The sequence below is a fragment of the Paramormyrops kingsleyae genome, chromosome 1 (genome assembly GCF_048594095.1).
Source record: "Paramormyrops kingsleyae isolate MSU_618 chromosome 1, PKINGS_0.4, whole genome shotgun sequence".
Taxonomy (NCBI): domain Eukaryota; kingdom Metazoa; phylum Chordata; class Actinopteri; order Osteoglossiformes; family Mormyridae; genus Paramormyrops; species Paramormyrops kingsleyae.
This window is the reverse complement of record NC_132797.1, coordinates 21,858,543-21,885,938: the sequence shown is the minus strand read 5'-3', so window position 1 is coordinate 21,885,938 and position 27,396 is coordinate 21,858,543. Positions and strand designations below refer to the sequence as shown.

Sequence of the window (27,396 nt, the reverse complement as noted above, 5' to 3'; positions counted from 1 at the left end):
CAAACAATCAGACATACAAACAAAACTTTACTTGTGGAATGACAATTAATTGCAACAGAAATGTTAAAGCACTTTAATGAGGTTCAGAATTACAAAAACTACATTTAATCTCCCAGCAGTTCAATGACAAGTGTCCAATGTAAATAAATGTCATTTAGTAAAAGACAAAGAATTATCACACAAATACTTTTGATTAAAAATGTTAAAATTGATTCTAAGGATTTAAAAAAAAAATCAATACAGTAATGGGAGTAAATATCATGAATTACACAGCAATTGCTCATAGAAATGTATTTCAGAGAAAGTTATAAATACAAATCACTACAGTAATGTGATTAAATGTTATGCAGCACAATACACAGCACGTGCTTATGCAAATATATATAAAAAATATTCTGCACAGAAAAAACTTCAAAGGACATGCATTACATATAATTTCATTACACAAATATACTTCAGAGGTCTTTAAAAAAACAGTACAGTAACATGATTAAATTGCATGCATTATGCACTGCATGTACTTACATAAACACAAATGAGATTAAAAATCACCAGTCACTCATGTGATTACTTGACTAATTGCATAGCATCAAAGCATCATACACTTCAAATGACTTTCAAAGTATCAGTTACACTATCATTACAAATTACTAATCAGTACAGTTACATGTCACGACATGAATGGGTGTATGCTGCAATATGGTTGTCATCTTTAAGCTTTTCTGCATCTTGCTCAGTCACACCGACCACCTGCATATCCTCTCCCACCACATCCATAAATCTCCTCTTAGGCCTTCCTCTCTTCCTCTTACCTTGCAGCTCCATATTCATCACCTTGCTATATGCTGCAGCACAGTAACAAGATTAAATTACATGAGTTAAACACTGCATATACTTACATACACAAATTATATTAGAGCAGTACAGTGATTTGTGGTTAAATGACATTATACAGGTACACTTCAAAAAACTTTCAAAGCAACAGTTACAGTAACATGACGTGAATTATGTGCTTACATACAGAGACTAAATGTCAGTAGTCACGTGATTAAACAAGAAATGGGAAAAAAAAAGGTTCGATAGCATTTGACGATGCAGGAAGACTCCACACTGTATTGTTTACAATCATGGTGAGACAAAAAGAAGCAGCCATGTACACAAAAACACACATTGTAGACATTGCTGAGAACACAAACCTTCTTCCCAATGCCATTGTCTTTTGTTACGCAAACAAAATACAGTATAATGACTCCCATCAGTCATAACTCATGAAATATGACTTGCGAAAACTTTCACAAATCAATGTCAGTGTCTGAAGGGTATATGAAGGTGTGAAAGGTCCTTGTTTGACCATCACAAGTCATCTTGGTCTGTTTTAACCAGTTTAAATGCATGTAGGATGAATGGAATTATTAAAATGTGTGGATTTGGGCTATATTGTTGGTCCACCTTAAGACCTATCTCTCCGGTCCTCCTTAAAACGCGCGTTTTTCAATGTTTTTTTTTTATGGTTTTACACGCAATTTGTGGACATGTTATCAGTTGTGAACTTTTTCACAAATCAATATGTTTAATATGAAATGCTTTTGGAGTCATGAGGACGTCTAGTTTTGACGAGAGAAGCTAATGAAAATAAATGGCCAAAATGCATTGTAGGCGGTTTTAAGGTAATTTATTTGTATTTTCTGAATTCACAAATCAGGACCAGCACAAGGAGCAATAATTCGTATTGTTTCGTGCATATATAAGGTTTTTATGGCCGTTTGAAACGTGAATAACGAACCGCAAACTAACTTCAAACGTACTATAGCTGTAGCCTACCTGGTAAAATACAAAGCCGCAGACCAGATCAAGAAAGTTACATTATACGTAGCCATGGCAACCGATACAAGACATATACGCAGGCAATTTAACAAGACATTAACTTACAGCCCCAAACGCTTCTACAGTCCGATCCAACAACAAAATGAAGGTCGGAGGGCACAGCAATTCTCCAAGATGAATGACAAAATCTCCAACTAAAGAAGCGTCCGGAGCAGATGATGAATCCACACAAACAACATCGCAGCTGTTTTTGCCTCTGATAAGTCCCGACCAGTCCAAGAACACTTTACTGGGGCTACAATTATCCCAGAACATAGTACATCTAGTGTTGATGTTGGCGTAAGAGTCTGAAAGCTTAAAGAAAAGCTAAGCCACCTCCGTCCCGCCTGCAGCTATGATAATCCCGTAGTTCGAGGTCTCGCTCAAAACGGCAGCATTGGCTGCTAAGAGCTAAACATTCAAATTCAATTAGGCAATATGAACGCTGACTTGATATGACACACCAGTCAGCGAAATGCCACATGTAAAAGAAACACACCTGAACTATGAGAAGCTTCAAGACGGTCACCAGCACTACTGCCACTTAATCCATTCAGATGCCCTGCCAAAAGCAATTTTAAAACAACTTTTAGTCAACAATATTAACCCAACATCTACAGCAGTACAAACAAAGCAACATACCCGTATAAACTGCAGAACTATTACAAACGGGACCAGGGGCGGCGGGGAGGGCATTACGAAACAGAACAGTACACCTTACGCCCACTGATGCGGAGGGACGCCCGTTAAATAACCCCAATCAGCCACATTCACTCCACCACATCAGCGCAGATATAGTGCTTGTGTGTTTTCAGAAGCAAAGATCTTCATTTACATGCTGCAATTACATGCAAATATTGTAGTATTAGTATTTGTACGTAGTAGCTTCAATACATTGATGTTAGCTAATAATAAGACTGTCCATACAAATGTATACCACTTCTACAAAAAAAAAAAAAAAAAAAAAAAAAACGGAAGCGGAACAATTTAAGCAGCTCCAATATTTTCCATCAATCAGACAAGGTACCAAAATTAATATTAAAATATGGCCACGTTTATAGGATCGGTAGATCATCTCTCTGTATCTATTAAACATTAAATTCCATTTGAATAAGACCTCAGCATGGGAGAGACGCTGCTGGGAATTTGTTGGGAACTGGCGCAGACTGGTTAGCCGATCCAGCGCGGCTCTACCTCTCTAAGTCGGACGGAAGAGGGAATTATTATTGGCATCGGAAAGGGAAACGAAACATCGCGTTTGCTTGCTTTTAAACTACCATCTAATCGGCATATTTCGCATTGCAGGCATAGGTATATATTATAATAATAATATAGGACACCGTATTGTGCACTGTAGAAGACAGAAATGCCGGCGCCTACTTGCATACATGGGAACATGGCCTAAAGCCTATAAACTGTGCGAGCCAATTGCATGCTGTGACTGCAGACGAGGGTTTTATTGTATTTACTGCTAGTTTAAGATAGGCCTGTTAGCAGGTGGAACGAAAAATATTGTGTAATATTGTAGCGTGCTAAACAATCGTTTACTGTTTATATTTATAAGAATGGCGCAGCTTATAACAATGGCGTATATAATTATTCAATCATTATAACAGTAAGGATTTTTTGATGCCAACATAACTGTATAGAGATACTGAACATTATTTGATCATCTGGTACAAGGCATGTTCTGCGGCTTAGATGGTTTGAATGTATTATTTCACATGTCTGCCTGTCTTACTAATCAGTAAGTATGTTATTTTTTTCTAAATGCTAGTTCACGTCAGTTTATTTATGGCGAACTTTAAGGTGTACTAAACAACGACCAGTTTGTTTATTATAAAGCAGAATGGCTTAGCAGTGTACAGTTTTGTGGGGTATGAGTGTTAATTAAGCAATGCAAGTTTAATAGCCTCGTGAAAATGCATTTATTTTACAACAGGCTACGTTACCCGTTTAATCAAAACAGCATATTATAAAGATTTATTTTCTTTATATCTACATGTTTGCCGTTGCTGTCACGTAGTATGAATAACATTAATTATTAATAGCATAAGGCTTGTGGTTTTCATGTTATGTACACCGCTTTGATGAACCCATAATATTGCCGTGATATTTTCTACAGGCATTTGTAAGGTCCATGCAGTTGTTACACCAACCTGAAGTGTTCAAATATAGATTATCTTTGGTTGGTCTGGAGATTTTCTAATATTAATGCTCAGTATATCGTTTGGTGATTAGAGTGCCATGAAATAGGCTATCTTGCGCTTCTAAAATGTGTAGCCTATACTGAAAATCATGAAAGTGGATTTAGTATAGTGTGTAGTGGAGTACTTTTACCATGCCAACGATTTTTAAATGGTAATGGTTTTATTAACCAAACCTGGCATGTGTACTGAAAGTGTGTAAGAGCACTTTGATAGTTGCCACCGCGTGGATTGATTTTGAAGATTAACATCGTTATAATTTTTTACACAAATATCATTTTCGTTTAACATTATGGTTTTGAATTTATCATTGGATGGTGTTAAAGCAGCTAATGATCCTGAAATTGTTTGTTGCTTTTGAGTCCGGGGATGTCATTTTGGGTGACTCAGTAAGATGTGCTGTGGCTTCACACCTCCAAGGTTGGGAACAGCCTCCCACTGTGCACTCTGGTGATTACTGAAAGTTTTCTTGAGGGACATTTTTTGGATAGTCCACATTTACACCTGAGCTGTTATGCTAAACTAAGGATTGCCGTTGTGCTACAAGGTATAAAGTCCAGTCAGTTTTGTTTATTGAGTTTACTCCTCTTTTGTGAGGCATTGATTAAGCACATTCTGTTTTTATTTTAGTTTTTAAATAATAATAAGCAGTCAAAAAAGTTGCTAAGGCACAATGCAGTAAGAAATTATAAAATGTATAACCCATCAGAAGGTAAAATGTAAAAATGGATTTGCTGAGGAATATAAGCTAGAACATTGTTGCTGAAGAAGTAGAGCCAACTTGACCAGTCACTGTTTGTCCAGGAACATGTTCACTCTATTATGAGATGAAAAGTATCCACAACACAGTGTACATTATTAAAATGTTATATTCTGAGTCACGTAGCATGAGCGTGTGAGTTATTGTATGTGAGAATAAATTCTATAAATTCTTAGACATCTGCTGGGCCTAGAAAATTAAAATTCTTCTCAGTGGCATGGGTGCAGCAGGAGAGGGCAGAGCCAGTGGCAGTGGGATTCTGGGTTAATTATTACGCCTGGCATGGCTTAGCAAGCATGTCAGTAGGGCAAGGAGGCCCGTATCACCCAGAAAGGAGGACCTCAAACATCACAAGCTGACCAGGTTGAGCAAACCTGTTTTGTAGTAAGGAAAGAAGAATGAGAGGCATGGAAGGTAGAGGGAATGCTGGAAGGGCTTGGAAGTATTAACTTGCATGGTCTCTGTTTACTTCAGCCAGAAGAAGAAGGCTGAGAATACAGACGGACATGCTGGAGTTTGAGCGGGATTCCGAGGACCTGCCCAGGGGTTTGCTCTGCAAAACGCAGACGGTCATCCGATAGGTCTAACATGCCACACATAAGGTGACCTGGCAGCTGGCATGCACTGCATCTGAGGCTACACTGCAGCCAAGCAGCAGCATCTCCTGAGGCGGCTGACAGACACTGTCAGTTCCAGAGGTAGTGCACCCAGAGCATCGGGTAGCCAGCCTGACTTCCAAGCACCAGGTAGCTATTCGTGGTTTGCTCACCAAAATTACTAGGGAAAAGCAAAGAAACCATATATAGCAACTGCAAATCTTAAGAGACTCTGTACTTGACATTACGGGGGTCTCTCTCTCTCTTTCAACATTTATGTAGCAGATGTTTTTATCCAAAGTGTTGTATGACTGAGAAGGCAGGGTCAGTTAGTCCCGGAAGAAAATAGGGATTGAGGGCCTTGTTCAAGGGCCCAACTGTGGCATCCCTCTGCCAGTTTGAACTGGAAACCCAAACCTGCTGAGCCTCACTCCTCCCCCTCACTTGCTGTCCAATGGTCTAAAGCTTCTTTGTCACCTGATCTTATAGCTGGCCGGAGGCTGCCGCTACAACTGGATGTCCTTTCTTTGTCTTTGGTCGGACACTGAGGTTTGAAAGAGAGAGAGAGAGATCGAGAGCGATCGAGAGAGAGAGAGAGAGAAAGACCCCCCCATGGGGACCCTATATTGGCGGCTATATTAGATGTTTGGCTCAGGAGGCCCATTAACCTTGCTATATTTATGACATTCCCTCATGTTTCTGTACTCTGTGTATCACTGTGCAGAGGAAGCCTAAGTGTTTTGAAGATTGGAGTATTTCATAGATCCATCCATTTTCTATACCTGCTTGTCCTGTGCAGTGTTGTGATGCTCCAGAGCATATATCAGTAGCTATGGGTGCAAGGCAGGGAATAAACCAGGATGGGCCTATTTCACAGATGTCTGTAAAGAAAAATGAACAAAACTTGATTCTTTATATATTGATATATGTTTACAGCACTGCCCCCACCCCCAGATTTTTAATGATCTATAGTTAGTAACATACTATTCCTGAATATTTTACCAACACTTTGGCCAGTCTTTTGACTGTCATTGCAAATACATTGATTACAGAAGATGCAGACTGGCATCTCTAAACTGCCCAGAGTGTGTCTGTCTGCTTTCCTATTGATTAACTTCCTGTCCAAGGTTTTTTCCTGCCCTGTGTGGCCTCGGAAATCTGTGCTAGATAAGTAGCTGGAAGATAGATTGATAATACAAATTCAACAGGAAAACAATTTTCGTTATTGACAGTTTACCTAAACGATTGTCAAATAAAAAAATTCTAAGGTTACTTCTAATTGACAGATGCTTATGTACTGATTTGGCTTGAATATTAGATGATGCTGATTATGTGCCATATTAGATGACTCCCCTTCTTTTTCAGCAACTATTTTTGTAAAAAATTGGAATACCAAATCTTATCTTTCTAAAGAAAAATAATTTTATTTCACAAGAATATATAAGCAGTTAACCATCTAATTGTTAAAAAAGCAACCACAGGCAATCGCCTCACGATAAGTGTAGTAAACAGCAAACATTTCAAAAAAACATTTATTTTTAAGGGGGGAAAGGATAGATAGCCAATATTACAACCCCACTGTTATATGTGAATAATGACATTTAAATTCTAGCCCTCAAAGCCGACCACAGTTTTTTAGATGTAACTTCGAAAGAAAAAAAAATCTCACTGTCTTATATTTGGGCCAAAACTATAATTTCTTTGCTTTTGACATGCATTGCATTATTTATTGACTTTGTTTGTTTTAAAGTTATGCAACATGGCTCAGAAGTAAATTATTCAGCTGATAAGTTGTATTTCAGAGAGTGCTCTGGTTTTACAATTAAAACATACTACAGATTAAGTAAAATGGAATGTTTCTACAAAGTCAAATTTTTAAAACCTCTTTTTACATCTGTTTTAGGAATGTTTACCCTAACAGAAGTAGCCTCTCTTAACGAAGTCCAACCAACATACCGAATATTGAAACCATGGTGGGACGTCTTCATGGATTATCTCGGTATTGTCATGCTGATGTTGGCGATATTTTCTGGCACCATGCAGTTAACCAAAGACCAAGTGGCTTGTCTTCCCATTGTGGAATCTGGGGAAGAAACAAGCAAGTCAAACACGTTCACAGTGCAAAGGCCATCTGAGAGCGCTACCACTGGAAATGCGGTGAATGTCAACAGGGTCACGCTAGCTGCTGCACCACTAAGTTCTAAGGATCAGCCAGACAGTATTGTTCGTGAATTCCATCTCTCTCAATCAGTCTCCGTCAAAGAAGACAAAATACCAGGTCAGCCTTTGGCAACAGGGGTTAAAACAAACTTGGATTTTCAACAGTATGTCTTTGTCAACCAGATGTGCTACCATGTAGCCTTGCCTTGGTATTCAAAGTACTTTCCGTACCTTGCTCTCATCCATACCATTGTACTCATGGTCAGCAGTAACTTTTGGTTCAAGTACCCAAAGACTAGTTCTAAAATTGAACATTTTGTATCAATCTTGGGGAAATGTTTTGAGTCTCCTTGGACTACAAAAGCTTTGTCTGAGACAGCCTGCGAGGACTCGGAGGAGAATAAGCAGAGACTTACTGGTGCACCCTCTTTACCGAAGCATTTTTCAATGAGCAGTGAAGAGGGAAGTCCTAACCAATCTGCCCCTGTGTTGACAAAAGCAGGGGTGAAATTCTCCACTGAGAAGCCTATCATTGAAGTTCCGAGCATGACAATCCTAGATAAGAAAGACGGAGAGCAGGCTAAAGCTCTTTTTGAGAAGGTGAGAAAGTTCCGAGCCCATGTTGAGGACAGTGATATGATCTACAAGCTTTATGTTGCACAAACCATTATCAAAACAGTGAAGTTCATTTTGATCCTGTGTTACACTTTAACTTTTGTTGCCTCCATCAATTTTGATCACAGGTGTGAACCTAATATCAAACACCTAACTGGATATGCAAGCTTCCACTGTACGCATAATATGGCATACATGTTAAAGAAGCTACTTGTTAGTTATATCTCTCTTATATGTGTCTATGGCCTAGTATGCATATACACTTTGTGTTGGCTCTTTTGGCGTCCTCTGAAGGAGTACTCCTTTGAGAAGGTCAGAGAGGAGAGCAGCTTCAGTGACATTCCAGATGTTAAGAATGACTTTGCTTTTCTTTTGCACATGGTTGACCAGTACGATCAGCTGTACTCCAAGCGTTTTGGTGTATTTCTATCCGAGGTAAGTGAGAACAAGCTACGGGAGATAAGTCTGAACCACGAGTGGACCTTTGAGAAGCTGCGTCAGCATGTGACTCGTAACAGCCAAGACAAGTTAGAACTGCATCTCTTTATGCTTTCTGGAGTTCCTGATGCAGTGTTTGATCTCACTGACCTGGAAGTCCTAAAACTGGAGTTAATTCCCGAAGCTAGGATCACAGCTAAGGTTTCTCAAATGACTAATATTCAGGAGTTGCATTTTTATCACTGTCCTGCCAAAGTTGAGCAGACTGCATTCAGTTTTCTTCGTGACCACCTTCGGTGCCTTCATGTCAAGTTTACAGACGTTGCAGAGATTCCCACGTGGGTATATTTGTTGAAGAATTTGAAGGAACTATATTTGGTGGGCAACCTGAACTCTGAAAATAACAAAATGATTGGTCTAGAATCACTCCGTGACTTGAGGAATTTAAAGATCTTGCATCTGAAGAGCAATCTCACAAAAATTCCTTCGAACATAACAGATCTTTCCCCGCATCTCACAAGACTGGTGGTGCATAATGACGGTACTAAACTTTTGGTACTTAACAGTTTGAAGAAGATGATGAACTTGGCTGAACTGGAGTTACATAATTGTGAACTGGAACGAATCCCTCATGCTATCTTCAGTTTGACTAACCTGCAGGAGTTGGATCTCAAATCAAATAATATCCGGACCATTGAAGAAGTCATTAGTTTCCAGCATCTAAAAAGATTAATATGTCTAAAACTGTGGCATAACAAAATCATTACAATTCCTTTGTCTATAAGCTATGTCAAAAACCTTGAATCCCTCTACCTTTCACATAACAAATTAGAGTCTTTGCCTTCGTCTCTATTCAGTCTACCCAAGTTGAGGTACTTGGATGTGAGTCATAACTCCATTGTTGTGATTCCACTTGAAGTGGGGTTCTTGCAAAACCTCCAGCATTTTGCTATCTCAAGTAACAAGATTGAGGTTGTGCCCAAGCAACTCTTCAAATGCACCAAGCTAAAGACTTTGTGTCTTGGACAGAATTCTATTTCTAGCCTACCCGAGAAAATAGGCCAGTTGGTGCATCTCACACATTTGGAATTAAAAGGAAATTGTTTGGATCGGCTTCCGGTCCAGCTGGGGCAATGTCGCTTCCTCCGAAAAAATGGTCTTATTGTTGAAGACCATCTTTTTGACACACTTCCTCTGGAAGTTAGAGAAGGCATCAGTCAAGAATCCAGTGTTAGTTTTGGAAATGGTGTTTAGGTAGAGATAATCAGCAGAACATTATTATTATTATTAATATTATTATTCATAAAAAACAAATTTAACATCACTTGCAATCAGTGGTGACAGTTGACTGAAGCGTCTGGTTTGCAGATCGATAGGGTGTGCTTTGACCTGTTTTATGCAGAAGGAAAACATTAACAGCAACCAACATTTAAAATTATTTTGTACTATAAATGATTTTTGTTTGGTTTTATCAACACATTGTTTATTTAATTTATTCAGACAACTTTGGAAAATATTAGCCACTGTGTTCATTAAAAATAGCATTATGTTATTTGACGATGTATACAGTATTAGTGAGATATGGTTTAGTAACTTAATCATGATTTTTTTTTAATTGTTTTGGAAATTGCTTTTCTTAAATTTTTCAGTTATGGAAGTTTCACTGAAGCAAATGATTAGTTCTCTTTCTAAAGCATACAAAGCAGATCACCTCCTAGCATTTGAGTTGCAAAGTCACAAGTTCTTGTCCTTAACCATCTACCTGCTGTCCTGGATCTTCGGTGCATATGAGTTAGTTCAGAGGATTCTCTACCTCACTTTTAAAAAAAGATTCCTCCATACCTACATAGATACACGTGGTGGCCATTTTATTAGATACGCCTACATACTTGTATTACGAGTTATAACCCCTTTTTCTCTCCAGAACCACTTCTAGGTTTGATGACTTGTTCATTCAGAAGCCATTCTGTACATCTTTGCTGTTCTGAGCTGACATATCAGCTCCTGTAGCTCAACAAGCAAAGCATTGTGCACATAGCAAAAAGTCCCAGGGAGCACATACATCAGTTGTGACCCTGTGCTCGGCTATAAGTTGTTTGGATAAAATGAATGAACATATATATTCTCACACTTCTGACTTCAGCGTATGAAAATCTATGGAGAGTGGCTGTTTCCAGGATGTTGGAACCCTGAAGTCTGACATCAACAATCACACCATGTTAAAATTTCTTAGATTATGTATCCAAGTCATTAAAATGCTTATTCATACAGTAGCTTAACCTCAGTTAGTTGCAGCTGCCTGATTTGCTGTTTGTAGAGCATGTTGTTTGCGATAATGAGCAGGTACCAACACACTGACACCTGGGTTGTTTGTGTGTATATAAGCAACTTTATGTTTTTTGTTGGTCAGATTTTTACTTGACCAGTCCATTTCATTTAAAAGGCTCTGAACTTATTATACTTAATGAAGTACGGATAAGGAAATTATGTAGACTAATAGCACGTCTTTCAGATGCATTATTTTTGCGCTATTTAAAAAAAACAAAAAACAAAAACGTTAGAGTACCAGCAGATGGCGCTCTTCCCTTTTAAATCCATTCCAGATGCCATGTATCACCTAAATATGTCACCAACAGTCCACATTGTCCACATTTTTATGTTCGCCAAGTAAAACACTTAAAATGTTATGTGTTTACTTAATATGGTGGTTTTTAACCTTATATCTGTCCACAATAGCAGTGTGTTTATGTAATACATATCTTTTTTTAATTACTAACCCTAAATAAGAGTTGTAAAGCATCAGACAGTAAAGTCACCTCGTCATGTTATTGTCAGCATTACCTGTACTAAATGTTCTGGACAGGATGATGGTTTGGGGCCCATTATTATTATTGTTATTAGTTATTATTAGTTATTATTTTATGTCATTGCCTCATTTTCCTTCCATTAAGTTATTGTTGTTGATCTTTGTTGCAGTTATTTAATTTTAATGACTACATCTACTTAGCATATATTTTCCCACAGTGAAGCAGGTCTCTTAGTTTACTTGCATACACACACCAGACAGTGACACAAAATGTTGCTGTTTTATCTAATAAAATTGTAAGCTTGATTTGAATCTCTTTGCATATGCACACAAAACATATGCACTATTACATTTTTGTCCCCTAACAACCGCATGTGATCAACCCTTGGCGTATTCTCTTAATCACAGTATGTAGCAGATGTATGCAATAATTCCTCCATGCATTTATCCTGATATAATATTTACATAGTCTGGAGACTACCAGTAGATACGTTTTAGATTTATGACATTTTTAAAGGAAATTATTGTATCAGTCCTTTCTGCTCTTCCATTCCATATGCTTGAGAATGGAAATTATGTTAAATAACATTGAACAGATATCTAACATCAGTTTAATTAAACTACAATAGTAGGTTCCTGTAAATTTGACTTTTAAATGTTATTGGGTTTTAAGAAAAATAAATTCAGTGAAATCAAATTTTCTTGATTCAATTGTATTTTTTAAGGATACAATAACTTTGCCTATCCATATACACTCACCTAAAGGATTATTAGGAACACCATACTAATACGGTGTTTGACCCCCTTTCGCCTTCAGAACTGCCTTAATTCTACGTGGCATTGATTCAACAAGGTGCTGAAAGCATTCTTTAGAAATGTTGGCCCAAATTGATAGGATAGCATCTTGCAGTTGATGGAGATTTGTGGGATGCACATCCAGGGCACGAAGCTCCCGTTCCACCACATCTCAAAGATGCTCTATTGGGTTGAGATCTGGTGACTGTGGGGGCCATTTTAGTACAGTGAACTCATTGTCATGTTCAAGAAACCAATTTGAAATGATTCGAGCTTTGTGACATGGTGCATTATCCTGCTGGAAGTAGCCATCAGAGGATGGGTACATGGTGGTCATAAAGGGATGGACATGGTCAGAAACAATGCTCAGGTAGGCCGTGGCACTTAAACGATGCCCATTGGCACTAAGGGGCCTAAAGTGTGCCAAGAAAACATCCCCCACACCATTACACCACCACCACCAGCCTGCACAGTGGTAACAAGGCATGATGGATCCATGTTCTCATTCTGTTTACGCCAAATTCTGACTCTACCATTTGAATGTCTCAACAGAAATCGAGACTCATCAGACCAGGCAACATTTTTCCAGTCTTCAACTATCCAATTTTGGTGAGCTCGTGCAAATTGTAGCCTCTTTTTCCTATTTGTAGTGGAGATGAGTGGTACCCGGTGGGGTCTTCTGCTGTTGTAGCCCATCCGCCTCAAGGTTGTGCGTGTTGTGGCTTCACAAATGCTTTGCTGCATACCTCGGTTGTAATGAGTGGTTATTTCAGTCAAAGTTGCTCTTCTATCAGCTTGAATCAGTCGGCCCATTCTCCTCTGACCTCTAGCATCAACAAGGCATTTTCGCCCACAGGACTGCCGCATACTGGATGTTTTTCCCTTTGCACACCATTCTTTGTAAACCCTAGAAATGGTTGTGCGTGAAAATCCCAGTAACTGAGCACATTGTGAAATACTCAGACCGGCCCGTCTGGCACCAACAACCATGCCACGCTCAAAATTGCTTAAATCACCTTTCTTTCCCATTCTGACATTCAGTTTGGAGTTCAGGAGATTGTCTTGACCAGGAACACACCCCTAAATGCATTGAAGCAACTGCCATGTGATTGGTTGATTAGATAATTGCATTAATGAGAAATTGAACAGGTGTTCCTAATAATCCTTTAGGTGAGTGTATAATTCAAATAATTTGGGACTTTACATTATGACTTACACTGCACATTACGCTTAACATAACGCTGCTTTTCAGTGACTATGAACTCCCTCATACTAGTTGACTTCAACGTATGTGACTCTTCTCTGTAGACTATTATCATTGTCCAACAAATACATGCATTCATAATGTATAATATAAATACTAGTAAAAGCTTTGCATGGAGTGACAGTTTGCTCTGAAAGACATTGCATGTTTTTTGACAACTCGTTAAACACAAAAGTATAATGGTATTTTAAGGATAACTATATTGCAGTGCTGAAATTAAACAACCATAACGTGGGTTTTGAGTGTCTTTGGCATTAGGTGAAGTAAATAGAATTTCGTTTAGTATCTTACATTTATCGAACCCACAGAGTACTGTACTCCGGGGGAAAATCGAGTAACGACACTTACTAATAAGTACTGCCTTCTAATTACCGCTTAACATATTCTCAATTCGGTCAATTTCGGAGAATCCTGGGAAGTTTTAAGTGCAGTTTATGATCACAATAAACGCGATCTAGTAACTCTCCACCATACTAAATATAATGATGTACACTTTATACCTGCTACACTATAAATTTTGACAACACATCAGAACGTTAGTACTTCCCCTTTTTAAAGTCTAAAACCATTTATTACCGCATTGCAATAAATAACATAGACTTCCATACATAACTATAAATCCGCCCTACCAACACGACAGTCCGACAAGGAAACACATGAACTGCAGCGGTCCGCCTTCATATGCGTGACCCAGTGATGTCATTTCCGGGGTTCCTGGACATACCAAGCTCCTTCTTCCGGTGTGGGTCACGCGTCCTAAGACAGTCAGGAAGGTGCGCTAGATTGCGATCCAATTTCAGTACTTAAAGCTTTAAAAGTAATTAATTACAAGATAACCACAATTAATTACACGATAATCTGTTCTGTGTAACATTCTGATGTTATCTTAAAACTGTAATACTGAAACCGAAAATCATACGTTTTTTTTAATAACTAGGACACTACAAATAAGCGTTAAGGTCATTGCGTTCTGTATTCCTCACAGGTGCAATATTAACTACACTCAATTTAAATTGCATCTCAATTTTGACTTTGATTTTTTTTACTGGTTAATTCCACTTATCATGTCGTCACATAATAATGTGAATTTTCTATCTTGCAGACATGAACATTGTACAGAACATTGCACTTAGATGCTTCTGTTCTAAATATCCTCTACTGCGTTTACCTTTAGCTGGATATTTACAAGTTTCTCCTTTACGAGTAAGTTACAAGTATGCAATGTAAAAATATAATGATTATTCACTTTGGTATTTGGTTATTAATTCCATTTATTATGTTTTGTATTAGATCACCTACGGACAGCAGACGCATTCCTCTAAACGTGACATGGCATCTTTTAGGCATAAAAATTCAAAAAGAATTGAGGGTTTGGATAAGAACATTTGGTGAGTGTAGAAGCATCTTTGGCTGCGTTCTAACACCATATGTGTTGCCATCCTGAGATATATGCTGTTCTGCAGTGTAATTATGTTTATATGTTTATGTTTATATACTGTATGGTTAGCATACCCTTGGGGCAGGCGGCCAGTTGACCCCAAGAGGTGGTCCTTTTTTCATTTGTCCCCCTACTGGTCAAACCTGAGGAGTTTTCATACATCTCTTCTGTGGGCCTGTAGTACGAAGCAGGGTAACTTCCTTATCGGGGTAACTTGAAGGATTTAAGGTAGTCTGGGCAAAATGTAAGTGAACGAATATGAAGTCCATTTAAACTGTGGTACCTTAAATCCGACAAGATACCCCGATAAGCCAGCAACCCTGCTTCGTAGTGCAGGTCACTGGTGTCTTCTAATTAATGTTTTTTCCTTTTCTGTGTGTACAGTGCGCTTAGTGTGTTTATAAATGCAGAGCAATGGGTGGAATGACACTGTATAGATATAAAGTGAATTTATTATTGGTTCAGCCAGCATTTAAAATGCTGACAACAGATCACTTAGTGATGTTTGGCTGTTATTATTCTGGGGATTTGCATGTCTGTCCTCTCATTCATCCGTCGTCAGGGTGGCCCTCACTTCTGTGGCAGCAGACCCCTCCATTGTCAACTTGGGCCAGGGATACCCCGATATTCCCCCACCTTCCTATATAAAAGAAGGCCTGGCACAAGCAGTAGCAGTCGACAGGATGAATCAGTACACCAGAGGCTTTGTAAGATCCTGCCCAAGCTGCTTCAGTTCAAATCATTTGTTATTGTAAGACCAGTGAGTCATTCTGATGCTTCTGTATGATGGACATGAGCAGGAAGTGAATATTATGCTTCTGTGTGAGATATCTTATAGTCAGGTTAATTATGGGGTGGTGGCTCAGCAGGTTAGGATGCTGTACCTGTGACTGAAAGGTCACCGGTTTAAATCCCAGGGTCGGCAGAATTTTACCTTTGGGCCCCTGAGTGAGGCCCTCAACTCCAGTTGCTCCAGGGACTGACTGACCTTGCTTTCTCAATAGTACGCCGCTTTGGACAAAAGCGTCTGCTAAAGAAATGCAAATGTTATTTTCAGACTAAATCCTTACATTTATTTTGGTACTTGGGTACTGCAGACACATGTATTTTTAGTTTTAAGTCCGTGTTCGTTCATGCAGATTTATGTACTAAGATTATTTGTTGGTTAATTTTATTTATGTTTTTTTTTTCAGGGACACCCATCTCTAGTCAAAGCACTGTCTCAGGTCTACGGAAAGGTGTATGGCCGTGACATCAACCCCTTTAGTGAGATTTTGGTCACTATTGGAGGATATGGCTCTTTGTTCAGTGCCATACAAGGTCTTGTAGAAGAAGGAGATGAGGTCAGGGATGCATCATGCTGCAGGTTTTTATCGTCACATCATTTGCCTGTGCCTTCTACTCAGCATGTCTCTGTTGTAGGTAATAATCATTGAGCCTTTCTTTGACTGCTACGTACCTATGGTGCGAATGGCTGGAGGGATACCTCTTCTAGTACCTTTAAGACTAGTAAGTATGATTGGTGTTTGTACATTTATGCCATAAGTATAAACTGGACACAGACTACAGCTCCAAGTGTGTTTCTCCACTGTTCAGAACTCGGAAAACAAAGCAAACATCACCAGCGCGCAGTGGGTGCTGGATCCCGATGAACTAGCAAGTAAATTTAACTCCAAGACTAAGGCCATCATAATCAATACCCCTAACAATCCTATAGGGAAGGTGAGTGAAAAGTATTTGGTTTATGCCGCTTCACTGCTGAGACATGTGAATATAATGTAACTTTTAGACTTTGACGGTAAGGAACATATTCATGATTTCCATTGCAAAGCTAATTTAACAGTTGTTGTTTCCCTTGCACCTTTAGGTTTATATGTCCAGTCCAATCTTAATAGGTCCAGTTTCTGTTTTTCTGTTCATACGTATTTTATCTTTGTGGTCTTGACTGTTTTTTAAGTCAAATTGGTGACTGCATTATTCTTCATGGTTGTCTGTAATGTAGTGATCAGGTGCCAAATGGATAAACAGTAAAATACTGATAATTACAGAAAGTACACTGCTCAAGAAAAATTAAAGGAACACTTTGAAAACACATCAGATCTCAATGGGGGAAAAAAAATCATACTGGATATCTATAGTGATACGGACTGGGTAATGGTTTGATGGAAATGAAAATTATCAACCTACTGAGGGCTGAATTCAAAGACACCCCAAAAATCAAAGTGAAAAAATGATGTGGCAGGCTCGTCCATTTGGCCAAAAATTCATTGCAGCAACTCAAAATCATACTCAGTAGTTCGTATGGCCCCCACGTGCTTGTATGCATGCCTGACCACGTCGGGGCTGCTCCTAATGAGAAGACGGATGGTGTCCTGGGGGATCTCCTCCCAGATGTGGACCAGGGCATCACTGAGCTCCTGGACAGTCTGAGGTGCAACCTGGAGGCTTTGGATGGACGAAACATAATGTCCCAGAGGTGTTCTATTGGATTTAGATCAGGCGAGTGTGGAGGCCAGTCAAGGGTATCAATCCCTTCATGTTCCAAGAACTGCCTGCATACTCTCACCACATGAGGCCGGGCATCGGGCACCAGGAGGAACCCAGGACCCACTGCACCAGCGTAGGGTCTGACAATGGGTCCAAGGATTTCATCCTGATACCTAATGGCAGTCAAAGAAGAATTTTACAGGCGGACAGCCCTGTTCAGCTCTGCTAGAGTAACTGCCTGTCACCTGGAATCTCCTCCATGCCCTTGAGACTGTGCTGGGAGACACAGCAACCCTTCTGGCAATGGCACGTATTGATGTACCATCCTGGAGGAGTTGGACTACCTGTGCGCCCTCTGTAGGGTCCAGGTATCGCCTCATGCTACCAGTACTGACACTGACTGTAGCCAAATGCAAAACTAGTGAAAAAACAGTCAGAAAAGATGAGGATGGAAAAATGTCAGTGGCCTCCCCCTGTTAAACCATTCCTGTTTGGGGGGTCCTCTCATTGTTGCCCCTCTAGTGCACCTGTGTTAATTTCATTAACACTAAAGCAGCTGAAACTTATTAACAACCCCCTATGCTACTTAACTGACCAGATCAATAGCCCAGAAGTTTAATTGACTCTATGCTATACTCTGATTAAAAAGTGTTCCTTTAATTTTTTTGAGCAGTATATATGAGGAAATTATAAATGTATATGGGCAAGTCTTTCATCTTGTCCCTCTGTTAGGTATTCACTAAAGAAGAGCTGCATATGATCAGTGATTTATGCATCAAGTATGACACACTGTGCTTCAGTGATGAAGTCTATGAATGGCTGGTGTACAAGGGCCACACCCACACAAAAATAGGTATTTTTATGCTTTGAAGTATACCTACACTACAGCTTTTCTCTTCCTGTCTCAGAATATATAACGGTTCATCTGGCCTTCTATATTGACAGCTACTCTGCCTGGGATGTGGGACAGAACAGTTACGATTGGCAGCGCTGGGAAGACCTTCAGTGTCACGGGATGGAAGGTTAGTGCGGAAAATTTTGCATATTTGCATAAAGGCATTTTTGGCTTCAGGGAAAACAGGGATTTGTGCCTATGTCTTTATTAGATATGGTTGATAATGTAATATATAGATGCATGCAAAACACAGAATTGAATAAGTAGAATAGTGATAATTTATTCATTCTCATGGGGAAATTCTCTCTTTGCCCCATTTCCATGGGACACATGAGACAGTATGAACAAATCTTATGGAGACCTAAGAGACAACAAAAGGCTTTTGATCTGTATTCTTTGAAGAACCTTTAGCTTTAGACACGTCTGCCTACATTTTCACAATAGTATACTATAAAAAAAGGCAGAGCACTGCTGATTTTTCAGCCTTCCTTCACTATGAACCGGGTGTGAAGCCTCTGTAGCCAATCAGAATCAGTAATTATTAAACTAACTACCTGGGAGAACTGAAAACAAGGCCTGGATTTTGAATCGAGGTTAAGATTTGAAGAGCCCTGGCCTAAAATGTAATTGAACCACAGAACTATCTGTAGATAATGATACATTGCGAACACAAATGAGCAACAATCATGATGCAATCAGGCTGTTATAAGGGATCATCTGACCCACTGAGAAATGCAAAGTAATTTGATTGCCTCTAGCTCTTTATCAATAATAATCATCAAGTATACAAAAAGTGTAGCTGGGTGTAGTTCAAAATCCACGATCTCCTGTGAAATTAATTCACAAGCAGGATCAAATAAGTAACTAGTAAGTACTAGAAGTAACTAAGTATTAGAATTAGTATCATGAATTTTTGGATGACTCAGCACAGCACTCAGAATTACCTGTTCTAAATGAGTGTGCTTACTGCTGTAATTGTATGTTGGATACTGGTGGTCTCACTGTTATGGGACAGTTTTTATGAAGAGGTTAAATTCCCACTTCTGGGTAATTTGGCAATCAGTCATTTTAGTATAAAACTAGATCAATACAGATTAACCTACAATGCTCAGAGGTTAATGGACAAAATGCATCAGAGGAAGAATGTGCATTAATAATGGAGTACATTTAAGTTATAGCTACTTAAATTCCGCTCACCTTTAGGGTCAAGTTCCTCTCATAGGGCTGGGTGATGTGTAGGGCTGGGCAGTCAGCTGGGTTGACATCAGGCCTTTGCATGCCTTCAAACTGTCTGGACATTATACTGTGGTATACAGTGTTTTCAAAAACATTTTTGTTTGCTGTACAGTTCTGGGATTTTGAAATCTTGTGATAACCTCCCCCCCGAGCTCAGCAGTTTTAAGTTTTACAAAAACAGTTTTACTGTGTCATAAACAGCACTGGGCACAGCTAACCGAAAAGGTAGCTTTGATAAAAACTAATCCGCTAAATCAATACACCACAAAAAAAAAATGTGTAAGCTAACAAAACTTAAAAACCGCTGACTGCTAACTTTTACTAAATGAATTTAGCTTTGGTTTGGTTTTTGGCTCTGAAACCCTTAAAAGCATGACCTGTTTAACACTGAAGTCCCATCTGTCTGACTACAGTGATTACCAGGGGTTATTCAGGACCTACCCAGTTGGGAATCTTTGGATTCTCTAGTGTCTCTGGAATAAATCTGTGTTAAAATGTTCTTTCTATGATATTCCGAGTGCAAAATATAAGTGTTTTTGTCAGAGAGCTCTTTCACAACTGGCCGATGCTGACATTTTGCCCTCTGAAGCCACTTGGGGACAAAAATGGCGCTGCTTTCCTGGAACTAGTTAGGGGGGACTCAGCTCTTTATTGGTCTATAGCTCTGTCAATTAGAACCCTGGGAAATACAACTGGGGGCCTGTATCATGAAGCAGGATTTCTTTCTTAGCTGGATAACTTGTCGGACTTATAGTGATCTGGGCTAAATGTAAGTGAATGAAGATGAAGTCCATTTAAACTTGGGGTCCGTAGTCCATTTAATGTTTATTATGGAACTTTGTTATTTTTCCCATCACATGGGTTTAAGTATTAATCTCAACCATAATTAAACTTGTTTGTTTATTGTACTTTTTGTAAAATTTTCCTTTAAATCATTATGAGACTATATGCAACTAATTTGTATACATTTTTTTGTTTCTAGCTCGGTTGGTCTATTGGCCCTGATCATTTGATTAAACACCTTCAAACAGTGATGCAGAATACCCTGTACACCTGTCCCACTCCTTTACAGGTATATTCTTATATTTGTTGTCGGTGTTGCATTAAGTGTTGAATAGCCTAAGTAGAACTGTAAGGTTCTGTATATCTGAATTTAACCGTGATTGACTTGCCCCTTTAAAGAAGTGTCATTCTTCTGTTTGCCCTGTAGGAGGCGGTGGCTCAGGGGTTTCTCCGGGAATCTAAGCTCATGGGAACCCCTGACTGTTACTTTTCCTCTTTGGCCATGGAGCTGGAGGGAAAGAGAGACCGCATGGCTGCCATCGTGAGGACTGCAGGCATGTCTCCCGTCATCCCCGACGGAGGCTACTTCATGATTGTGGATGTCACTGCATTAAGTATGAATAGTTTTTGGTGGTTGTTCAATGATTTGTTTGAATATTCATATTTTGTAATATTTCATTACCCAAACCATTCATTTTTATTGGCCATGGTGTTCCAGTGTTGGATTTGCTGTGCCGCCTGCAAAATATCAGTGCTCTAGATACAAATAACTATCATATAGAAAAGTACTGTACTTTGTAGTAAAGTAATAATATTGCTGTCCTGCATAAGCGATTCAAAGGTGGATTTAATTTAACAACAATAATAATAATCATCATCATAAATGAATCATTAAAGGAGTTTTACAGCTGAAGGAACTGACTTCCTGCTTAGCAGAATCAGAATTGAAATAATTACCAAATACCACATTTTTGTTATTACAATTAATTTTTTTTTTTTTACTTTTTGCTGTAGTTCTTGTATAAAAAATACAATTTATTACAGTTTTGAGTTGCAAGTTGCATTTGACAGCATTATATGGTCTTTTTGTGAAATTACAGTACATAGAATTATTTGAAGTGTGATTTTTACAGAATTCACCCAGTCACAGAAATGGTGCTTATTTGAGAACTATACCAATGCAGATTTAGTAAACAGAAATGGAGGATGATGAATTTGTTGAACAAAGAAAATTAATATTAAATGTTCAAGTTGATTTTCTCAAAAATGTTACATGTGGGTGAGTGACGTTTGCTCTTCAGTTTGCATGGGTGATGAGTTTGAGTGTCTGTTTTTCAGCCCTGAATATTTTCACATTTGTTCTTCTCAGTTTACTGCTCAGTAAATACTAATTTAGAATGTCTGACATGCCAAAACAATCAGAATAATTAGGGCCAGCTGAATTGAACTGAGGGGTTTTTGGCAGGGAGCTCATGATCAATTGCCATGAAAAGGCAAAAAACTGTTATTAAAAACACATTTAACTGTCTGTTACCATGCTGTTCAGTATTTAAAAGTGTGCATTACTGTTCATGATGATGCTCTGGGACAAGTATTTTGTGTTGCTGCTGTAAATGGGTAATGTTTTGATAATTGTTACTTTCACTAGGCTGTTTACATATTACAGGGAAATTGTGAAGATCCATTTTACCAATATAGTCCTTTGGGCAATGTGCATGAAGCATTTAATGGAATACCTTAATTCTTGTGATAAATACTCCATTCTGTTTTCTTTGGAATACCTTAATTCTTGTGATAAATACTCCATTCTGTTTTCTTTGGAAACAGACCAAGACTTGTCACACATGGGTGACGATGAGGCATATGACTATAAGTTTGTGAAGTGGATGATCAGTGAGAAGGTACACAGCATTGTTTTTTTGTATTCTGTTCTGTAAATTTTGTCCTTGGTACTGGCTTTAGTAATATAAAATCTTTACAAACCTTCTTTTCTTATCTAGAAATTGGCTTCCATTCCTGTGACAGCGTTTTGTGGGGAGGCGTCCAAGAGGCAGTTTGAGAAATATATTCGTCTGTGCTTCATCAAGGTAACATTTGAACTGACTGAAATATGTTCTGCAAAAGAGTTGTAAGGAAATGGCATCCTTGGTGAGTGTTTTTTTTCCCAGAGAAGTTTGCCAATTTGTACTGACTGTCCAGATAAGATTCTCCCACTCTTGGGGTTAGGACCCCGTGCCCGCGATCAGAAGATCACTAATTCAAATCTCGTAGTCGGCAGAGAGATTTTACCATCGATCCCTTGAGGAAGGCCCTTAACCTTGACCCTGTTTTGTCCATTGTACATTGCTGAGGAATGAATGAATGAATGAATGAATGAATGAATGAATGACTTTGAAATGGCTTCTGTAGTTATCAAAAGCATGATAATGATTAATGAATTAAACGAGAACCAATAGGATGTAAAATATTACATTATACAATTTCTATCACATGTCAAGACTTATATAAGGCAGAATGTCAATCTTGAATAGCTGTTCTGTTTTAATGCCACAGTTTCCTACATAGATATTTCCACTTTTGCAGCAAGACAGCACTCTGGATGCAGCAGAAGTTATACTGAAGAACTGGAATCAAAGTCCTTCTGTATAGTAGAGCAGCCTGAGGAAGTTCATTCAGCTGAATGTATGTGTTTTAGTCTGTCAGTGTACAGCTATAAAAGCATGTGGACGTACACTCACTGAGCACTTTAATGGGAACAACTATGCACCTGTTTTTTCATGCTGTTATCTAATGAGCCAATCATGTGGCAGCAGCGCAGAGCATAACATCATGCAGATACAAGTCAAGAGCTTCAGTTAATGTTCACATCAAACACCAGAATGGGGAAGAATGTGTTCTCTGTGATTTTGACCGTGGCTTGATTGTTGGTGCCAGACAGCTGTTTTGAGTATTTCTGTAACTGCTGATCATCTAGGGTTTTTGCACAGAATAATCTCTAGTTTACTCAGAATGGTGTGACGAACACTGCCGCTCTGTGGATGGAAACGCAATATGGATGATAAATCTTAGCGAAGAATGGCCAGACTGGTTCAAGCTAACAGAAAGGCTAAAGGAACTCTGATAAGATTCAAGATTCAAGAGGTTTATTTGTCACATACACAGTTGTACACATACAACATGTAGTGAAATGTAACCTTGGTCACTCCAAGCAGCTGTGCATAATAAGAGAATAAGAACATGGAAAAAGGGCAAAATATATAATATGAAGATAATAAAAAAATATATGAAATATATTCAGTTGTACATAATATTTACATAAGTGACTTGCCTACAATGATTGTGCTGTGCGATATAAGTGCAAAAGAAACCACTATGTATAACTGTGGTGAGCAGAAAAGTGCAACGCTTTGAACCTTGAGGCAGATGGGGCACAGGCATCGGCAAAACCGGTCAGTGGAAGACTCAAAAAAACATAGCTAGGTCATATGAATCTCGAATTGTGCTGTGGCACACAGATGGCACGGCCAGAATTTGGCGTCAGCATTCATGGATCCACCCAGCCTCGTGTCAACAGTCGGGGCTGGTGGTGGTGGTGTACAGTAATGGTGTGGGGAATGTTTTCTTGGCACGCTTTGAGCTCGGTAATACCAGTTGTTCATCACTTGAGTGCCACAGCCTATCTGAATATTGCCGCTGACCATGTGCTCCCTTCATGGCCACATGGTCGTCTTCTAAAGGCTAATTCCAGCATGGTGACGCACCATGTAAAAAGCAAAATCTGTTTCAAACTGGTTTCATGAACGTGACAAGCAGTTCAGTGATCTTCAGTGGCCTTCCCAGTCACCGGATCTGAATCCAGATCTTTGGGATGTGACAGATCAGGAGATTTGCAGCAGGGATGCACAGCTGACAAGAAATTGTGTGATACAATCATGTTAACATGGACCAGAATCTCAAAGGAATGTTTCCAACATCTTGTGGAATCCATGCCACAAAGAGGCTGTTTTGAGACCAAAATGAGCCCCTACCAAGTATTAGTATAATGTTCCTAATAAAGTGCTCCGTGAGTGTACGTCTGCTAAAGCATTAAAGTTACACTGGATATAAAAAGTGTACACTCTCCTGCCAAAATGGCAGGTTTTTGTGTGATTTTAAAGATGAAACCAAGACAAATCACTTATTCCATCTTTATTGCAAAATTGCAACCTATACAAAGAAGTTGAAAACACACCAGACTGTGGAAAAAATCATTCCAAATCCTGGTTGCTTTAGTGTGCACACCCCTAAACTAATACTTAGTTGAAGCACCTTTTGATTTTATTACAGCACTCTGCCTTTTTGGGCAAGAGTCAGGTTGGCACATCTGGACTTGGCAATTTCTGCCCACTCTAGATCTGTGAAATTGCAAGGGCATCTCCTTTGTACAGCTCTCTTCAGGTCACCCCACAGATTTTCAATTGAATTAAGGTCTGATATCTGGCTGGGCCATTCCATAACATTGATCCTAATTGGTGAGGCCATTGTTTTGTTGATTTGGAGGTATGCTTTGGGTTGTTATGCTGAAAGGTGAAATTCTTCATCTTCAGCTTCCTAGCAAATGCTTGAATGCTTTGTACCAGAATAGACTGACTTTTGGAGCTATTCCTGATTCCATTCACCTTGAAGAAAGGCACAGTTCCAGCTGAAGAAAAACAGCCCTAAAGCACAATACTACCTCCATCATGCTTCACTGTGGCTGTGGTGGTCTTTTGATGATGTGCTGTTATTTTTGCGCCAAACTTACCTTTTGAAATGATGGCCACATCACATCATCAGATCATAATGCATTTTTACACATAGTTGTGGGAGAGTGGATATACCTTTTTGCAAGGTTTCACTGGACGAGGATGTTTTTCTTTTTGATTAAAGGCTTTCATCTCGCTACCCCTCCCCACAGCCCATTATTAAAGGGTGTGCACATTTATGCAGCCTGGTGTTTGGTGTAGATTGAAATTTTTAAATAAAGGTGGGATAAGTTCTGACTTGATTTATCTTGGTTTCATTTTCTTACGTACGAACACCTGCCATTTTAGCAGGGGTGTGCAGACTTCTTATATTCACTGTAATTACAGGCTCTGTAACCGATGTCTGAATTCTCAAAATGACTACATGCATACTTAAGAAATAATGTCTGTTTTTAACGTATGAATTGCTTTGAAGTATTCATTCATAGTTCATTTTAAGTTCTTTCTCCTATTTACTGCTGTCATATTTAACATGTAGTTGTCATAAGTAATAATATTAGTGTTTTTTTGTGGTTCACAATGGTGATAAGGGAGAATTTTACTTTCTTCTTGACTACGGTTTACCATTTCGCAGTACTGTAACTTGATGGGGTAACCTGTTTCCATTGGATGAATTAGCTGGCTATATTACTGTGCGTTCTGCCAGGTAGTAAAGGGATTAATTCTTTCCTCCATATCTGCTACATGAGTCTATAGAGGAACTAAGTGATTGACAGCTTCTGCATGTGAAGTGGCTTGTGCTGCTCATTGCCCCCCCCCCCTCCCCCGGTGTATGTGCCTGTGGGCTGTGGTCGGCTGTGGTGGCCTGGAGCCCCATCCAATGGGCGTCCTGCTTCATTACCTCTGCTTCCTCTGATAGGCTCCAGATTCACCACAGCCCTGTATGGATATGTGGTGATGGATGGATGAATGGGTGGATATATCGATTTTGAAGATATTAATCTGCAATAAACATGGTGGTATTGAATAAACACATATGAAGCCCATAAATTATTTGAAATGTTACTGGCCTTAGACAATCTTATAGTACTAGTTTATTTTTTCATGAAGCTAAGAGCCATTTATCTGTTTATGATAATTGGTGTAATTATCTTTAGCTATTCAGGACATTGGAATTTATGTGCACACCTATAGTACTATTCAGCACTCAAATGAAATGTTTAAATGATCTTTATGTTCATGACACTATGCCTGTCAAAGTGTGTCAGCTTAGCCATTTCAAAAGTATTTGCCACAACCATCCAATACACCAGTGTATTTTTTGACTTGACCACTCCCCCACCTTGTGTAGCTAATTAATACCTCCCTGAGTTATTTAACTAATGAAGCTGGTGGTGAAAATTAAACAAATACATGGAATGGCTGGGGTGCCCCTGAGGAGAGGTTTGGGAACTGAAACGGTGATCATCTAGCCATCCAACAAGATATCAGTAAGTTTTTAGAGAACAGAAGAAATTATTGTTAGATTTTGTTGTGCTGTTGTTAATTGGCATATGTTCTAATGTATTTTTTTCTGATCCAATATACCCTTACTCCCCAGATAAATAGCTTTAAGCATTTGCTTTGACTGGCTAAGACTGCATGTTTATTTTCGGTGGAATTAGATTGAGTACTTCAGTTATGTTTACAGAATCATTTGTAAGGCAAAGCAAGGGTATTAGTGGTTCTTCATCTTCACAGAGTTTGTTTCAAAAGCTTATTTTGAATAATAATATGCGTATAGATATCTACATATAAAGCATTATTTTTAGATGACGGGGAAAAAATGAAAATATTTTGATATTTCCTGACTATTGCAACTAATAGCAGAGTGACTTTTCCACCGCACAAAGTACGGTACTTTCGGTACGGTACTTTCGGTACTTTCGCTTTTCCATTGACTTCCGGTCGAGTACCAGTACCGAAATCTCGAGTACCGAAAGTGCCAAACCAGTTGGGGTACTCCTTTGGTACTTCGGTACTTTGGGGTGGGACTTGCAAACGTATTTGCTGTCGATTGGTTATGCAAATAGCCTGCCGCTGAAACACAAAATACAACCAACATCTTTTGAAACACACAGCGAACAGAGCGATCACAGCGAGAAACAAAATAAAAAGCAGTAGAAACAAAAATATAAAAAAGTAAAATGGAAGGATGGACAAACGAGGAAACGCAGGCTTTAATCGCCATATGGTCGGATGAACAGATCCAGTGGGATTTGGATGGCACGACTCGAAATAAAAAAGTTTTTGCCGTTCCCGGCAATTCAGTTTCCCTATATGTTTCCCC

The 27,396-nt window shown here is 39.0% G+C and overlaps 2 protein-coding genes and 1 long non-coding RNA gene across 13 annotated transcripts; 2 read left to right on the top strand and 1 right to left on the bottom strand.

Moving 5' to 3' along the window:
• Positions 1-59: 59 nt before the first annotated feature.
• LOC140589813 (uncharacterized) lies at positions 60-7,490 on the bottom strand. The gene is made up of 3 exons (XR_011990996.1): positions 7,383-7,490; positions 6,209-6,307; positions 60-845 (listed from the first exon to the last, which is right to left on the bottom strand). It is a non-coding gene; the product is annotated as an uncharacterized lncRNA (long non-coding RNA).
• On the top strand, positions 2,840-12,142 carry lrrc8db (leucine rich repeat containing 8 VRAC subunit Db). 10 transcript variants are annotated; one of them, XM_023832778.2, is made up of 3 exons: positions 2,840-2,886; positions 5,305-5,576; positions 7,330-12,142. In XM_023832778.2, the coding sequence occupies exon 3, from the start codon at positions 7,332-7,334 to the stop codon at positions 9,891-9,893; it is 2,562 nt and encodes an 853-aa protein (XP_023688546.1). In that variant the 5' UTR covers positions 2,840-2,886; positions 5,305-5,576; positions 7,330-7,331; the 3' UTR covers positions 9,894-12,142. The 10 variants fall into 10 exon arrangements, with proteins under 10 accessions (XP_023688546.1, XP_023688551.1, XP_072567838.1 ...); XM_072711737.1 differs by having other exon boundaries at positions 2,872-2,886; positions 5,309-5,576; XM_072711738.1 differs by lacking the exon at positions 2,840-2,886 and adding an exon at positions 2,917-3,174 and having other exon boundaries at positions 5,309-5,576.
• A 2,045-nt stretch (positions 12,143-14,187) lies between these two features.
• On the top strand, positions 14,188-26,100 carry LOC111854627 (kynurenine--oxoglutarate transaminase 3). 2 transcript variants are annotated; one of them, XM_023832784.2, is made up of 14 exons: positions 14,188-14,277; positions 14,607-14,707; positions 14,795-14,892; positions 15,505-15,649; positions 16,136-16,285; positions 16,365-16,451; positions 16,539-16,664; positions 18,162-18,282; positions 18,375-18,451; positions 20,543-20,632; positions 20,771-20,957; positions 22,171-22,244; positions 22,344-22,430; positions 22,927-26,100. In XM_023832784.2, the coding sequence occupies exons 2-14, from the start codon at positions 14,609-14,611 to the stop codon at positions 22,990-22,992; spliced, it is 1,407 nt and encodes a 468-aa protein (XP_023688552.1). In that variant the 5' UTR covers positions 14,188-14,277; positions 14,607-14,608; the 3' UTR covers positions 22,993-26,100. The 2 variants fall into 2 exon arrangements, with proteins under 2 accessions (XP_023688552.1, XP_023688553.1); XM_023832785.2 differs by having other exon boundaries at positions 14,253-14,321.
• The last annotated feature ends 1,296 nt before the right edge of the window (positions 26,101-27,396 follow it).

Bases quoted from the DNA above. Each gene is read 5' to 3' on its own strand.
- lrrc8db (XM_023832775.2), top strand. From the start codon at position 3,574: ATGTATTATTTCACATGTCTGCCTGTCTTACTAATCA. The intron at 3,611-7,329 runs GTAAGTATGTTA...CATCTGTTTTAG, and splicing joins TCTGCCTGTCTTACTAATCA to GAATGTTTACCCTAACAGAA.
- LOC111854627 (XM_023832784.2), top strand. From the start codon at position 14,609: ATGAACATTGTACAGAACATTGCACTTAGATGCTTCTGTTCTAAATAT. The intron at 16,665-18,161 runs GTGAGTGAAAAG...TCCCTCTGTTAG, and splicing joins CTAACAATCCTATAGGGAAG to GTATTCACTAAAGAAGAGCT. The intron at 22,245-22,343 runs GTACACAGCATT...TTTCTTATCTAG, and splicing joins AGTGGATGATCAGTGAGAAG to AAATTGGCTTCCATTCCTGT.